Genomic DNA, 17238 nt, shown 5'->3' with positions numbered 1-17238 from the left:
CTACATGCTCATTTGAAACACTATCACCCTCTCCAGTTTTCACTGCTTAGTAGGAAAACTGTATCGCAACAAGCGGAGCCTCCTCCTCACGTTAATTGACAATTAGAGGTGTTCGCCTGATGTGAGAAATACAGACGACACCGCGCAAAATAGGTTCCCTCACGGAAAGTGAAATCTGCTACATTGCTGAAGAAATGAGACCGTTTAACCTCTGTTTAGTGTTATTTGATACCTTTTGAAGCTAAATTTTTGTTACTGCAACTTAATTAGTCTATTTTTCTCTGTTGTTGTTGAACTGAAATTACTGTTGCTGCAACTTTATACATATGTGCCTAAATGCTTCGGTTATTAAGTGCTATTTTATTTTTTCTCGAAAAAAGACATTTTATTTATTATGTGTTTCAGTGCGGTATTAATATTGTTGTATTTTACATGAAAGAGGCATGGTCTATTGTTTTTAGGTGTGATTTCTTAAAAGGTATTTTTGAATTTAAAAGAAAACATTTATTGCGTTTAAATGGGTGTTGTTGGTCTATAAATATATACTGTATTCTCACTGCGTTATTGTAAATCGGTTAATTTTTTTTTTGGGGGGGGGGGGGGGCAATAATATCGCATATCGCAATAATTTATGAGATAATTTATCGCCCACTAAAATTTGTTATCGCGACAGGCCTACATGGAACCCACCAAAAGAAAGATTAGACTCTTCTTTCAGCAGGAAAAAAAATAGTTTATATCTTTTTCCATTCTTTAGAAATCACTATTAGAAAATGGCTTAGTTTGAGCAATTCTCCAATTTCGGATGGAAAAAAAAAAGAGAAATTGAGGTTTTTGTAAAAGCATACATTTCAAACATAACTGACTTTAACACAGCTATTTTTTGCTGTTGTGACATCCCAAACATCTGAATGTTTTCCTTCTACAAAATAACATAAACAACAAGACAAATAGAGCTTTTGATAGCAATGCAACAATTTATTTACACATAACTAAACTATTGAACTGAGAGATGACGCTGTTGTGGCCGCGGCTGTATCGGCAGACCGGGTAAATTTTTCCCTCATCGTCGCCTGTCTCATCAAGATAGATTTTTTTTTATCTTTCTTTTGTAGTGACCACCACCTCATAATAGAATTCCCTTAGGGAACTTGTGTGGGGCATGTGCCTTGTGTTTTACATCATTCTCCACATTTTTCTCACATCTTTTACTTCTTCCAACTTCCGTTTCCTGATTATTTCTCTTCATTCATTTCCTTTCATGGTCCGATATGAGTTCTTACCAAATGCGCTACTGCCCTCCAGTGGCCCGTTCAAGTGCTTTAAAATGGATTTTGTGCATTGTGCTTTTGAGCAAAGTTGCATCAGCACCTACAGAAACGTAAAAGCCTTATAAATACGTTTTTGGACACTGAAACAATTAAAAATAGAACATATTTATACGTTTTTGGGAGCAAATGAGTTAAATGGCAAAGTTTCAATTACTATAAATAATAGTTTTGATGATTTATGATTTTCCTGGAAATAATTTAGAACTGGAAACATGAAATACAAAATATTCATATCCATGGACTCAAATGTTTTGCCCAGAATCAGCTCAATTATGTGATTTCTTTGAACTGGTAAGTAGACTCACGCCCCCCCCCAAAAGCCTTTTTGAATGCAGTGAAGGGTTTTGTGCCCTTACTACGTTTGCAAAGGAAAGGGAACTTCTCGCCACAGTTCTCGGCGTGCCAGCTGTGCAGGCCGCGCTCGTTCATGCTCTTGAGCTGGAAACGCTGCAGCTGCGCGCAGAAAACCGTGTCCTGGTTAGCCTCGCCTAGGTTGGGGAGGCCGTCGGGCGGCAGGAACACCTGCACGGGACCTAAACAAAACCAAAAAGACTTACCAGGAGCTTCCATTTACGTGCAACAAAATACTACTGAGCCAAATGAATCATTTCAACATAAAATTAGATTTCCCCCAAATTTTAATCAATAATAAAACACACTATAAAGATGATTAAAAATAGCATAAAATAGAATCTCAACTTTTATTATATAATGGATTTTGTTTGAAAAAGAAAGATTCTATTGTACATTTTTCATATCCTCATTAATTTTGCTGCAACATTTTTCCTTTAATCACACAAAGAGAACAAGCCGGTGTTTCCATTACCGTTATAAACGACCTCCCAATGTCCCTCCACAGAGTGGTTCTGGTTGGTGATCACATACTGGTAGCCCACCCAGAACCTGAAAGACAAAATGTGACTTTACCGCCCACCTTTTAGCCAACAAAACGGATGGCAACGGCATCGCTCACTTGCACTGGTCTCTGAGCTCGCACACTTGCTTGTCAAAGTCCACCTCGATCTTCAGGATGAATTGGAGCTCCTCGTCGGTGACGAAGGTGGCCAGCGATCCGTCTACTTTCTGGCACGTGTCGGCAGCATCCCAGTAGTTCTCGCGGCGCAGGTACACCTTGTAGCAGCTGGCCGTCTTCTCGTAGTGGTGCCACCCGCTCGGGCATTTCTCTGACGCGTCAAAAAGTCATTTTAGTTGGAGGACGAGTTAAAAAGCACCTTGGAGACTCGACGGATCCACTCACTGTTGAAGCGCACAGGCTGAGCCACGCCGATGACATCCTCCACCTGATCGTAACCTTGGCCGAAACGGAAGCGTTCTTCTTTTATAGCTACAAAAAAAACGTTAACAATTACCATTGACATTCATGCCCCTTAAAATGCATATGACACCAAAAAGCATGTTTATTTCATAATTCACGCAGTCTTTTATGCTCCTGAATGAAATGGATGTGTGTGGAAGTGATCGTTTTATATAGGGATGTCCCGATCCAGGTTTTTGCACTTCCGATTCAATATCGATATTGTTTGGCATTTCCGATCGGATACCGGCCTATCCGAGCATGTGTTAAAGTTTAAAGTTATTTGGCCTCCTTACTTAGTTGTCAGACTCATGTTGAAAAAGGTTTTAGTACTCTTGATAACAACTAGCCAGCTGAATTAGGTGAGTTTAAATAACACACAACGGTTGGTAACAAGAAACTGACCTGTTTATTCAGTGACAAACACAAAAGATTATAAATAACAAACAGAAATGGCAGTCAGTAAAACGTGCAAATAATATTGTAAACCGTCTTAAAAAAGCAAAACACACAAACAACCTCAGTGGAAAATCCAACAAACCCCCCAAGCTATTAGATGCTTTTAATGTTTCGTGCATTAGTTACAAAAATTGTACAAAAAGCCTCTCAGGTTTAAAGTATCAAGTTAACATTTTAAAACAGGAAATACAATACTCAAGTCCCCATTCTGTATCAGCAGCTTTAAACTACATTCAATTCATTTAATTTTGCGAATCAACTGTTAAAGTTGTTAAAATTGCTCCTGTTATTCCATAATTTCCCTTCAGTCTACTTTCGATATGTGAAAGTTTTCAAAATGTTTTGACGATAGATTCAAATCATGATTTTGCCGATTTAGGAGTATTTTAGATAAAAAGTTAATTAGGTTCACTTGGAAGGTTCACAACAGCCTACTAGGGAAGTCTTTTTTTTTTTTTTCCATATTCTGTCTCTCATGGTTGAGGTTTACCCATGTTGACAATTACAGGCCTCTCTAATATTTTCAAGTGGGAGAACTTGCACAATTAGTGGTTGACTAAATACCTATTTGGCCCACTGTACTTAGCAATTGGGGAAAAATACATCGATAAAAAGAAAATCCTGTGAAAAATATTGGGGTAGAGAGATTGAAGCAATTACATTTTGTGGCTCTCTTCGTCGCATTTTCCTCGTTCTGAATAATTCCCCCTCAATAGGTTGCATTCTAAATCAGATGAAACCATGACCCTGCCGACGTCATCCTCCTGTTGGGGATGCTAGAGCCCTATAATTGTAGGCGTGGCTAAACGGTGGATTAAAATTCTAATACTAAGACTAAATAGCATTTAATATCATGATCAAGCCTTTTTTTGTCACTTTCCAAAATATGATCTGCTATCATTTTAAAGTCACTTGCAATAGCATTTCATAGCAACTTTTAAGTTCCCCAGTGTAGCAGTGGATGCTCAAAATGCATGAATACCATGGGTGCAAATGAGCTAAGACTATTTCCGCTTTGTGGTACTCACGGGGACAGTCCATCTCGTCGCTCTGGTCCTCACACGCCGTCCAGCCGTCGCACTGCCACGATATGGGGATGCACTGCATCTTCCCGCTGCGGCAGGCAAACTGCCCGGGGCTGCAGCGCTGCTCTGAAACGCATAAACATGGAAACTCCAATGAAGGAAAAACGCAGAAATGACGCCAATATAAAAAGGAGCCTAAAATTGCGGTTTCGTTCCAAAATCACAGATTTCCTGTATCGTTTCAGGACACAATTACGCCCAGTTTACTCGTGACATCTGCCTACTGAATTTATCTTTGTATCGGACACTTCAGGGGTGAAATTTTCCAAAACATTTGAACAAAATCCAGAAATTGTTTCAGTCGATTTCAAAGTTCTTCACAAAACCTCAAACAACACTACCGAGACATCCAATTTCATGGAGGCAAGTTAGGCGATTACAACAGAATATATTTTCTTCCGATTATTGTCACTTGACCAAAAACCTAATCAAAAAGCTCTCAATAGCTTGCACTACCATATATAGAAATTCGACAAAAAACACAAAAGGTGGACCTCAATTGGCCACCGGGCCACAAATCTGTTCCATTACAACACAATTTAGCTAATTTCCAAACACAAATACTTTCCAACACACTATCGCCTCTTCAAATCTGTAGCTTCGGGGGGGAACAAAACAACAAGGGACAAGTTTATAGTAACAGCGAGGAAGCCTGTTAAACGCTTATGACGCCATAGCGACATTCCACTTGCTTACCTGACAATAATCTTGCCAAAGCTAGCCGGGCACCTGAAACAAATAGAAACAGTTGAGTCAACTGACAACTCAACAACTAACCAGAGGTGGGTAGTAACTAGAGATACCGATCGATCGGGTCCGATCACGTCATTTTCAAAGTATCGGAATTGGCAAAAAAATATCGGACATGCCTTTTGTTAATATATATATATATATAAATATTTTAGAGCTGAAACGAGTACTTGAGTAACTCGAGTTTAAAAACTGATCCGAGTAATTTTATTCACCTCGAGTAATCGTTTATTTTGACAGCTCTAAGCATCACGTTTTGCTCGGACTACTTTAAATGCGGGACAACGCGCTGTCACGTGCGGAGAGGAAGAAAGGAAAAAAAAAAAACTTACTGCAGCCGACAGCCGCCACATACGACGCCGACGTTGCTAAATACTAGCCCGCACAATGCTACATTGGTAACAGGTAGCGTCTGATGCGTCTCATAGAGATCACATGTATGTTGAACTAGATGCGCAATGACAGACTCGGCCGCGTCTGGGCAGCGTTTGTAAACAGCCGCCATCTTAAAGCAGTACAGCGCTAAGCGCTAATAAAGAGTGCTAAGCGCTAATAAAAAAGATTAACGTTACTGTCGCTACTAGCTCACGTAACGTTAGCCCTGCAGAGGGCTAGGTTTCAATTAATTATGACCACTGTCGATGCGTGGCTAACGTGTCTTACATACAGGCCTTAACATAACATAGCATTGTGGAGTGACGAGGGTGTAAAATAAAAACTTAATCATGCTAACTATCAATTTTAGCTCAGTAGTCATTGCTGGATAAAACACCAAGTAGCACTGGTCCCTAATGTGCTCCAATACAGCTTGTATCATACATTTATTTTGAACACTGCAAAAACTCAAAATCCTATCAGGACTTACAGTTTAGACAAACTTAAAACTTAACTAGAACTTAAAAATGGCTTGACACAAAGAGAAATTCAATTGAAACACGTGGGAAAAAAATCCTAACTTTTAAGTGATGTGTGTTATCAAGCGTAACGGCATTTTTAGGTAAGATATATATATATATATATATATATACATTTTAATAAGATCTAAAAGTTTTTTGAGTGAAAAGCAGTGAAAAGCAGTGAATTAGTCTTTTTTTAAATTCTAGTTACATCTGAGATGCAATTGTTGGCTGTTTTCAACAATATACATCGAAAATAAAGACATTGATTGACTGAAAATGGTTCAAGATTAGATGAAATGTCTTGTTTTCTTATGTATATGTATAACTGCTCTTCACCTAAAAATATATTTGTTTTATCCGATTACTCGATTAATCGATAGAATTTTCAGTCGATTACTCGATTACTAAAATATTCGATAGCTGCAGCCCTAATATATTTTAATTAAATCGTTTTCTAATTGTATTTAACGTTACAGACATAATATGTTACACTCATCCAGAGTCTTTAGTTTAAGCTTAAGTTAAGGTTATCAAATTTATCCCGTTAACGGCGGTAATTAATTTAAAAAAACATTTATCACGTTAAAATATTTCACGCAATTAACGCATGCGCTGCACGACCCACTCACGCATTGTCGCGTTCAATCTGTAATGGCGCCGTTTTACCTATATATAGAGTTAAAAGGCAGTGTAAAGTGAGTAAAGTGAATTTTGGCAGCCTTTGGAGCCTTTTTTTAATTGGCTAAAGCCTTACAATCCCTCTCCCTACGATTTGAAATATCGTGGGAAGCAATGTGGGGAAGAAAGGTAGTAACTGATCTTTTAACACCCTATGTTATTTCCCAACGCAGAGAAGATACAGTGCCTTGCAAAAGTATTCGGCCCCCTTGAATCTTGCAACCTTTCGCCACATTTCAGGCTTCAAACATCAAGATATGAAATTGAATTTTTTTGTCAAGAATCAACAACAAGTGGGACACAATTGTGAAGTGGAACAACATTTATTGGATAATTTAAACTTTTTTAACAAATAAAAAACTGAAAAGTGGGGCGTGCAATATTATTCGGCCCCTTTACTTTCAGTGCAGCAAACTCACTCCAGAAGTTCAGTGAGGATCTCTGAATGATCCAATGTTGTCCTAAATGACCGATGATGATAAACAGAATCCACCTGCTCTGTGATAGTCTCAGGGTTCTGTTTAAAGTGCAGAGAGCATTATGAAAACCAAGGAACACACCAGGCAGGTCCGAGACACTGTTGTGGAGAAGCTTAAAGCCGGATTTGGATACAAAAAGATTTCCCAAGCTTTAAACATTTCAAGGAGCACTGTGCAAGCCATCATATTGAAATGGAAGGAGCATCAGACCACAGCAAATCTACCAAGACCCGGCCGTCCTTCCAAACTTTCTTCTCAAACAAGGAGAAAACTGATCAGAGATGCAGCCAAGAGGCCCATGATCACTCTGGATGAACTGCAGAGATCTACAGCTGAGGTGGGAGAGTCTGTCCATAGGACAACAATCAGTCGTACACTGCACAAATCTGGCCTTTATGGAAGACTGGCAAGAAGAAAGCCATTTCTCAAAGATATCCATAAAAAGTCTCGTTTAAAGTTTGCCACAAGCCACCTGGGAGACACACCAAACATGTGGAAGAAGGTGCTCTGGTCAGATGAAACCAAAATTGAACTTTTTGGCCACAATGCAAAACGATATGTTTGGCGTAAAAGCAACACAGCTCATCACCCTGAACACACCATCCCCACTGTCAAACATGGTAGTGGCAGCATCATGGTTTGGGCCTGCTTTTCTTCAGCAGGGACAGGGAAGATGGTTAAAATTGACGGGAAGATGGATGCAGCCAAATACAGGAACATTCTGGAAGAAAACCTGTTGGTATCTGCACAAGCCCTGAGACTGGGACGGAGATTTATCTTCCAACAGGACAATGATCCAAAACATAAAGCCAAATCTACAATGGAATGGTTCAAAAATAAACGTATCCAGGTGTTAGAATGGCCAAGTCAAAGTCCAGACCTGAATCCAATCGAGAATCTGTGGAAAGAGCTGAAGACTGCTGTTCACAAACACTCTCCATCCAACCTCACTGAGCTCGAGCTGTTTTGCAAGGAAGAATGGGCAAGAATGTCAGTCTCTCGATGTACAAAACTGATAGAAACATACCCCAAGCGACTTGCAGCTGTAATTGGAGCAAAAGGTGGCGCTACAAAGTATTAACGCAAGGGGGCCGAATAATATTGCACGCCCCACTTTTCAGTTTTTTATTTGTTAAAAAAGTTTAAATTATCCAATAAATTTTGTTCCACTTCACGATTGTGTCCCACTTGTTGTTGATTCTTGACAAAAAATTAAAATTTTATATCTTTATGTTTGAAGCCTGAAATGTGGCGAAAGGTTGCAAGGTTCAAGGGGGGCAAATACTTTTGCAAGGCACTGTATATCAATTGGTACCACTACGCACAGTCATGGTTGCACTTCCCATCATGCATTTGGGCAGAACAGTTAAATGGCTACAGTATCATTTACTGAAAGCTCAACAAATACGCTAGATGGCAATATTTAGTCACAATATACAAAGTCACATTTATCCTTTAAGAATTACAAGTCTTTCTTTCCGTGGATCCCTCTCACAGAAAGAATGTTAATAATGTAAATGCCATCTTGAGGATTTATTGTCATAATAAAAAAATACAGTACTTATGTACTGTATGTTGAATATATATATTCGTCCGAGTTTTATTCATTTTTTTCTTGTATTGCCAAAATGTATATGATCAGGAAAAATTATCGGGAATGATTGGAATTGAATCGGGAGCAAAAAAAAAAAAAAAAAAAGCAATCGGATCGGGAAATATCGGGATCGGGAGATACTCAAACTAAAATGATCGGAAGCAAAAAAACATGATCGGAACAACCCTAGTAGTAACGCATTACATTTATTCTGTTATATTTACTTGAGTTAACTTTTTGATATAAATGTACTTCTTAAAAGTAGTTTTACCACACAATACTTTTTACTTGAGTAGATTTGTGAAGAAGAAAAACTACTCGTACTCTGCTACTTTGGGCTACACTAGCATCGTTACATTTTTCCACTTTATTCTAAATATTATTTTATTTTTGCCAGAGATGACGACAGTTGCTCTACCAGTTTCAACAACTCGAAACTGCAATTTCTGGAGAAATTACTCCGAGTCTTTGCTGTGTGGAGATACAGACCTTAGCCCCGCCCAGGTTGGTTTGGGGACATTTCGGGGACAATATCAGGTCAATTCCTGTTGATTTGGGAACATTTGAGGGGGCGTGCCCTGGTCATATCAGGTCATTTGGGGACATTTGGGGGGTGTGTCCTTGTCATATCAGGTCATTTGGGGACGTGGCCTGATAGAGGCGTGCGAAATTTCCGTTTCTTAGATTGTGCGCGATTCGGCCGTGGAAGATTCGATAACGGTTCAAAAACATCCAAATTCCGATTATTGAATTATACCAGGTAAAGCAGAACTAAAACACACTCCGCGCAGTCTTCAGGACGCAATGAGGAACCAACCGAGGGCAAATATCATGTTCAACTCATGCCGCTAGATCAAAAAACAAAAATACCTGACTGCGGCCGACAGCTGGTTCAAACAACGCCCAGTTGCTAGTTGCTACAAAAATACGGCCACATACGGCTATAGTAGATATCACATATATGCAGAACTAGATGCTAAATGACAGACGATGTTAGAAAATATAAAAACAACTAGATGCAAAACGACAGGCTTGCCGTTTAGTAGTTGTCGCGTTGTAAATAGCCGCCATCTTAAAGCAGTAGACTTCTCTAGAAGGCTGTGTTGTAGCGAACCTAATTAACTTTTATCTGAAATACTCCTAATTCAGCAAAACCTTGACTTGAATCTATCTTTAAATAATGAAACAGTTTTAAAACTTTGACATATTGTAACTTAGTAGACAGAAGGGAAATTATGGAATAACGGGAGCAATTTTATCAACTTTAACGGTTGATTCACATCATTAAATTAATTGAATGTAGTTTAAAGCTGCTGATGCAGAATTCTTAAAGGATAAATGTGACTTTGTATATTGTGACTAAATATTGCCATCTAGTGTATTTGTTGAGCTTTCAGTAAATGATACTGCAGCCATTTAACTTCTGCCCAAATGCATGATGGGAAGTGCAACCATGACTGTGCGTAGGGGCACCAATTGATATATATTTTCTGCGTTGGAAAAGTACAGTGTGTTAAGAAAATGATCAACTACTACCTTTCTTCCCCACATTGACTCCCTCGTTATTTATAGTTGCTGAGAGAAGTATTGTAAGGATTTAGCCACACAAAAATTGGTTCCAAAGGCTGTCCAAATTCTCTCTACTTATTATACGCTGCCTTTTAGTGCTATCTATAGGTAAAACGGCGTCTTTATAGACTGAACGCGACAATGCGTGAGTTGGTCGTGCAGCGCATGCGTTAATTAACGTGATTAATAAAAAAAAAATCAATTACCGCCGTTAATGCAATAAATTTGATAGCCCTACTATAAGCCAAAACTACTCTGGATGAGTGTAAGACATTTTGTCTGTAACGTTAAATACAATTAGAAAACGGCTTGAATAAAAAAATATATATATATATTAAAAAAAAGGCATGTCCGATATTTTTTTGCTGATTCCGATACTTTGAAAATGACGTGATCGGAGCCGATCGGACCGATTTAGAATGGACAAACATGCCTGTCAATGGCATTAAACAAAGTAAATGTCATTGGAAATGAATGGGAAATTTGGACGTCCATGGCCGTCAATGGCAGCGCCCTCCATAAGCGTCAATGGAATCGGGGACATTTAGGGGACACGTCCTATTGATATCTGGTCATTTCCTTTTGATTTTGGGGATATTGGATTTTTTGTCATCAACGAGATAAACAATCCCGTTCAGAGGTAACAATGTTTTTTCTCCATTAGAAAGCACTCATGCTCTTTGGCCGGGTAATGGGTTGAGGGGTGTGCCATCTAATGCACCACACAATTCGATTCGATACGATTCAGGGTGCTACGATTTGATCATTGAAAGATGATCACAGTATTGACCAACACAACCATTTCAAAGGCAGTACTTATTTCTCAAAATACCTATACAACACACAGCTGACCTTGAGATGCTCTTTTTCACAAGAAGGTGCAAAAACATGAGCCGTACTTATTTCTCTCAACAATACAATAAAATTTACACTGATGGAATGAATTCAACATTTTCTAGAAACAAACAGTGTCTTTAGCAATATGACTTCTTTTAACCAATATACTTTGTTTTCACAGACTTCTGTACTATTTCGCAAGTTTGTAGTGTTACCACTGCACTTAATCCTGGTTTTACACGTTCTACATCTACAGCAACTTTTATACACTACCAAAAAACGCACAAATGGACATGGAAATTTAGCGCATTCGCTAATTAACATAGCGCTTGGCGCCAACCAGTAACATCTCAAAAACAACAGCAATAAAGGCTAAACAGTACAAGAGGGTTCGTGCACTCACCTCTTACATATGCACACGGGACTTAGCAACACAATAAGGACATTTTCCAATTAACACGACTTGAACCTACTGCTGGAAAACTGAAAGGCAAGCCGCAACGAACTATCTCTCTTCCCCTCTCGCTCTAAAAAATAACTTGCGCACAGAAGAGGACCCAAAGCATGACCACCGGGTCCCTCCCTGTCTCATACACAGATTTATTTTCGAGTCTTTTGAACAAGGGTAAATCTCTTGCTCAGTAACTTCAGCTGCAGCCATCCTAACCTTGTGCGTCCCTTAAGGTGTCCGGGCGGCAGACAGGTCTTGAATTTCGTTCCGCTTGCAGTGGCTGTCATTAAGTTATTAGGGAAAATTTTCATTTTTTTAACATTTATTAATCGTAATCGAATCGTCACGTGTCGAATCTCGATGAATCTAATAATCGTTTTATTGGCACACCGATAAATGGGTCATAGTGTTTGAATTTTATGATTTTTGTGTTATCTATTTGGCATAATACTATTAGCAGTAATAATAATAACAGTTCATATATATGAAGTTGTGCTGAGGAAAAAACAATATACCATTTTTCTTGTGGAATCAGACATTGTAAGCAGTTACTCCCAATGTTACCATTTCTTGAGTATTCTTTTAAACGAATACTTTTTAACTTGTACATGAGTAGTGCTGCAACGATTAATCGATTAACTCAAGTATTCGATTAGAAAAAAATATCCGAATTAAATTTTATTGCTTCGAGTATTCGTTTAATTAAAGTGGCGTTGTAATGGTTTATTATAAAAGTGTTTGCACTTAGTTTTATTGATTAGGGTGGATACACTGCCCTCTGATCTGCCTCATTTCACATGGCTGAATCCAACTACACACTGTTAAGACCAAAGTAAGCTAAATTTTTGTTTGAGCTAATGTTTTTTTATGCATTCATAATTTAGTTTATAGGTATATTTAGCTGTTTTTGTGGGAATATGTGTCCGAAACATTTGTTAAGAGCATTGAATTAAAAAAAAAAAAAAAAAAAAAAAAAAACGTTAGCATTTTATAGCATTTAAGCTAGCGGAATTTTGCTATGCAAGTTAGCCAATTGTTCTTTTTTTGTACATGGATCTTCTTTTTTTTTTTTTTTTTTTTTTTTTAAATACCGTTTCAGGCTCAGGTATTTTAATTTTTCATGTTCCTTATCCGATTACTCGATTATTCGAACTAGCTAGTTCATCGTTTAATCGACTACTAAAATAATCGATAGCTGCAGCCTTATACATGAGTAAATTTTTGGATGGCTACTTTTACTTGAGAAATATTACTTCGAAGCACTCTTATTTGAGTAAAATTATTGGTTATGCTACCCACCTCTGCGACTAACACACACAGACTATTTTGTGTTGTTGCGTTATTTACCCTAGAAACAAACTCAAATCTTTCACCAATCAAAACAACTGAATGCTTCCATCGGGCCATTTTAGTAACTCATTACAAACTACTATGTGGAACATTTGCTATCCAAATTAAACAATTACTGTAAAAACAGCTACCCAGCTTAAGTACCCACTTACTTATGAATCAACAAAATTTGTTGCGGCCACAAAAGCAAAGCCAGTTAGCCCGCTCTAGTTCTCAGTCGCTCAATTCCACTTTGCCGCCACTGGATTTCACCACCAACCATGAAAGAAATATTTGTTGAGTGTTCAGAGTGCGAAGCTTGAATGAGGACAAATAAGCGTGTGTCGAAACCGTAACGTGATCTTAATCACTAGTTTGTCTCATGACCGCTTTAAAAAATAGGGCATCAGCCTGTCAATTTGAAAAATGTTAGTTGTTCCATGCGACTACATTCCTTTAGCTTGTGCTCAAACATTTGTAAATAAACAGTTGCATGAAGTCAATCAAAAGCAAAGAAAGCAAAAAACATTCACTTGACACCAGAGCCTGTAGTTGGAAAAATGCAACATTGTCCTCAAAAGCTATAAAAACTTTGTAACTTTATGATAAGGTTGATTACATTGAATCAGTCCCTGAAATCCTGTGGTTGAAACCCCAAACTGTCAATTCCTTTCCTGTCCTGAAACTCTAAACCTTCCATGAAATGCTAGTATTTAGCGTAGCATTACTATACATATTGTTATTCATAGACATTTTTATTGAATTAGATGCAGTTGGAAATTAAATTTAGTGTTTTGTGCAAGGCATTGTATGAAGCATTAACGAATATGTACAATTTTTAAAGCAACACTTGGTAACTTTTCAGTTTTGGTCGATTTTAGTGACGCTGGTGGACAAAAGCTGTAGTGTTTTGTAGGGCTGCGGCTATCGATTACTTTAGTGGTCGATTAATCGATAAACTAATTAGTTCGAATAATCGAGTAATCGGATAAGGGACATAAAAAATTTAAAACACCTGAGCTGAGCGTCAAACGGTATAAAAAAAAAAAATTGAAATAAATGAGGATCTAAGTACAACAAAAGAACAATTGGCTAACTTACATAGCAACAGTCTGCTAGCTTAAATGCTATTAAATGCAAACTTTTTTTAGGGCTGTCAAAATTATCGCGTTAACGGGCGGTAATTAATTTTTTAAATTAATCACGTTAAAATATTTCACGCAATTAACACACACGCCCTGCTCAAACAGATTAAAATGACAGCATAGTGTCATGTCCATTAGTTACTTGTGTTTTCGGCGTTTTGTCGCCCTCTGCTGGCGCTTGGGTGCGACTGATTTTATGGGTTTTTAGCACCATGAGCATTTTGAAATCAATGACATCAACAATGGTGAGCAACTAGTTTATTTTTTGATTGAAAATTTTACAAATTTTATTAAAACGAAAACATTAAGAGGGGTTTTAAAATAAAATTTCTATAACTTGTACTAAAATTTATCTTTTAAGAACTACAAGTCTTTCTATCCATGGATCGCTTTAACAGAATGTTAATAATGTTAATGCCATCTTGTTGGTTTATTGTTATAATAAACAAATACAGTACTTATGTACAGTATGTTGAATGTATATATCCGTCTTGTGTCTCATCTTACCATTCCAACAATAATTTACAGAAAAATATGGCATATTTTATAGATGGTTTGAATTGCGATTAATTTCTAAGCTGTGATTAACTCGATTAAAAATTTTAATCGTATGACAGCCCTTTTTTTTTTTTCAATGCTCTTAACAAATGGTTCAAACACATTCCCACAAAAACAGTTAAATATACCTATAAACTAAATTACGAATGCATTAAAAAAATTTTGCTCGAACAAATACTTAGCTTATGTTGTTCTTAACAGGGAGCAGCTGGATTCAGCCATGAGAAATGACTTGTCATATTCACTTAACTTGCCAAATCAATAAAACTACACGCGAAAACTTTCAAAACAGACAAACAAAAATTTAATTCAAATCTTTTTTTCTAATTGAATTATTCGAGTTAATCAGTTAATCGTTGGAGCATGAGTGTTTTTCCATAAGGAAGACTGCGTTTCCCATGAGGACCAGCACACACCCGTACGGTGTCGTAAAATTTTCAAAGAACTTCCGGTCGCCTGCATATGGATTAAACAACATTTCGCTTCCCAGCAGCTGTGTGAAAGATGACTAGTAATAAGCTAATGAATCCAGTTGTGGCTGAATAGTAGCATATGACTGTTAGCAACCGTGTGGCTAAACCGGGGGGGGGGGGGGGGGGGGGGTGTCATGCCAGCGAGTCGAAGATGAGCCAATGTTTATTCTATATATCATTGTAGCCTCCCCTTTTTTCCCTCCTTAGACAAAACTTTTGTCTCTTTTGTTGCTCTGCCATCTTTGCAGAATTTGAGCGAAAGCGTTAGCATCGACTACTGTCTTTATAATGAATGGGGAAAGTGCCCGTTTTTATTTTGTGTGGCAGTTGTGCCGGTGAAAGCGATACAGATGCCCAGAAAATAAGTCATATCAACTCAAATGTTATGAAAATATTTCACAAAGGTTGAAAAGTTACTTAGTGTTGCTTTAAGAAGGACGTTTCCGGAAATTACCCGATTAAACCAAGTTTATGTATATAGTAGGTGCACATTTAATGCATTTTTCTTCAAACAGGAACCTATTTTTTAGTAGTTCATGCTCGTGAACGAGTTCAAATGAGATGCACGCCTTTTGATGCAGCTCTGCCATGCAAATGAGTTAGCTTAAAGCTAATTTAGCAACGGCTAAAACTGCTTTACGAGTTACGACATTCGGTTCGTCATCCAACGAAAATGTCTCCTCGTATCAATAGGACTGTGATCAAAAGAAAATAAGAAACAAGTGCTTGTGCTAAGACAAAAGACGTTAACTGGTCGTCTACCCGCGCTGACGCCTCTGAGCGGGTTAGAAAAACACTCGAGCCCGAGGCTTGAGTAGGCCTCGCCGCTCTAAACCCGTTCCTTCCACTTTTCCACCCGCTAAATTCAACTCCAATCCTCTTACCCGGCCTTGGCGGGTCCGTCAACGTGAGGACAAAGAGCAGAGAGAAGAGCACGAAACTGCTGCTGTCCGCCTTCGGCAACATTTATCCTCCATTCATAGTCACTCCTTTATCCAGAAATGTAAACCATATACGGGAGGAAAGGGGGAGCCGCTTCGGCTGTAGTTGTCCAACCTCGTCCGGGGATTTAGCCTGTTAAACGCCCGCTTCCATGTTGGTCCATTTTTAAGGGTTCCCTCATCAAACCGGAACTACCAATGAAAATAAACGTTTAAAGAGCATAGTCCTTTAAACGGCGGCTAACATATTTGGGATAATAACATTTTAGCTCGACCGCTCCTGTGTTCCTGATCCAGTGAGTCGCCGTCCTCCCCTTTGCTGCGGATCAAGATGGCCGCCTCCTCCCATCACAACAATCCCAAACACGCAGCACATTGAACGGACCCGGCCCAGATTCGACTCGGAGGTTCTTCCCAAATCCAGCCCACTCCACTTTGATTTACATTAGGGACTGGGAAATTGAGGAGCTTTGAAGTAATTATACAGTAGTGCTTTGATTTACGAGTTCATTTCTTCTATGACAACACTTCGATCAAAACACTCGTCTGTCACCAGTTATCTTTGCCCTTTAAATCCATCAATTGCAAAGCCATTTAACACTCACGTAACCTTTCATTAACCCCCCAAAAAAGTAAAATAGCATGTAATGAATAGCACGAATTTTAATTTATCATTTAAACTAAAAAGGAAGAACATGTCATCTCCACGTTTGAAGCCACAACCTCAGAACTTTTAAATCGATTACATAGTAATCGATTAATCAGTTCAAATAATCAAGTAACGCGATTACGAACATTTAATGCTTTGTAGAATCAATTTTGGGAGATGTAAAGCAAATAAACAAGTGTTTATGCTAGCAATAATATTTATATTTGGCTTGCTAAGATTAGTTTTAAAAGAGCATAAAATGCGAAAGCAAAATAACATTTCTTAGCGTTTCTTCAAACTATGCAGAACTGCTCTTTCATTTCACAAGAGCAATAAATGCAATTAAAAATAAAATACCTGATCATAGCCTCAAACGATTATATATATATATATTATATATATATATAAACTTAGGATATATGTACAAAAATAGAACAATTGGCTTGCAGAGCAAATGTCCGCTAGCTTAAATGCTCTAAAATATTAAAAAGCTCTAAAAAAAATCCTCTAAAAAGTTTTTCTTTCCTGCAATGCTCTTAACAAATCGTTCACATATTCCCACAAAAAAAAAAAAAAAACTGCCAAATATACTTCTGAACTAAATAACGACGCATATTTTACCTCAAACAGAAACATACCTTGTGTTGGTCTTAACAGGGAGCAGCTGGATTCAACCATGTTAGAAGAGTTATCGCT

General features: G+C 38.0%; 1 protein-coding gene across 2 annotated transcripts in view; it reads right to left on the bottom strand.

Moving 5' to 3' along the window:
• Window positions 1-16412, bottom strand: part of dgcr2 (DiGeorge syndrome critical region gene 2) — a 28920-nt gene extending 12508 nt beyond the window's left edge. The window contains exons 1-7 of one of the 2 annotated variants that reach the window (XM_057818784.1): window positions 15837-16412; window positions 4887-4919; window positions 4134-4256; window positions 2590-2676; window positions 2305-2515; window positions 2158-2234; window positions 1688-1864 (exon numbers count right to left, since the gene is read on the bottom strand). In XM_057818784.1, coding sequence (XP_057674767.1) covers window positions 1688-1864; window positions 2158-2234; window positions 2305-2515; window positions 2590-2676; window positions 4134-4256; window positions 4887-4919; window positions 15837-15918 — 790 coding nt within the window. In that variant the 5' untranslated portion in view covers window positions 15919-16412. The remainder of the gene's footprint in view (window positions 1-1687; window positions 1865-2157; window positions 2235-2304; window positions 2516-2589; window positions 2677-4133; window positions 4257-4886; window positions 4920-15836) is intronic. The other variant, XM_057818785.1, reaches the window with a different exon arrangement.
• Between the last annotated feature and the right edge of the window lie 826 nt (window positions 16413-17238).

Source organism: Corythoichthys intestinalis, chromosome 17, assembly GCF_030265065.1.
Source record: "Corythoichthys intestinalis isolate RoL2023-P3 chromosome 17, ASM3026506v1, whole genome shotgun sequence".
In the NCBI taxonomy this organism is placed as follows: Eukaryota; Metazoa; Chordata; class Actinopteri; order Syngnathiformes; family Syngnathidae; genus Corythoichthys; species Corythoichthys intestinalis.
Note: the sequence above shows the minus strand (reverse complement) of the source record. Positions and strands in the feature narration are given on the sequence as shown.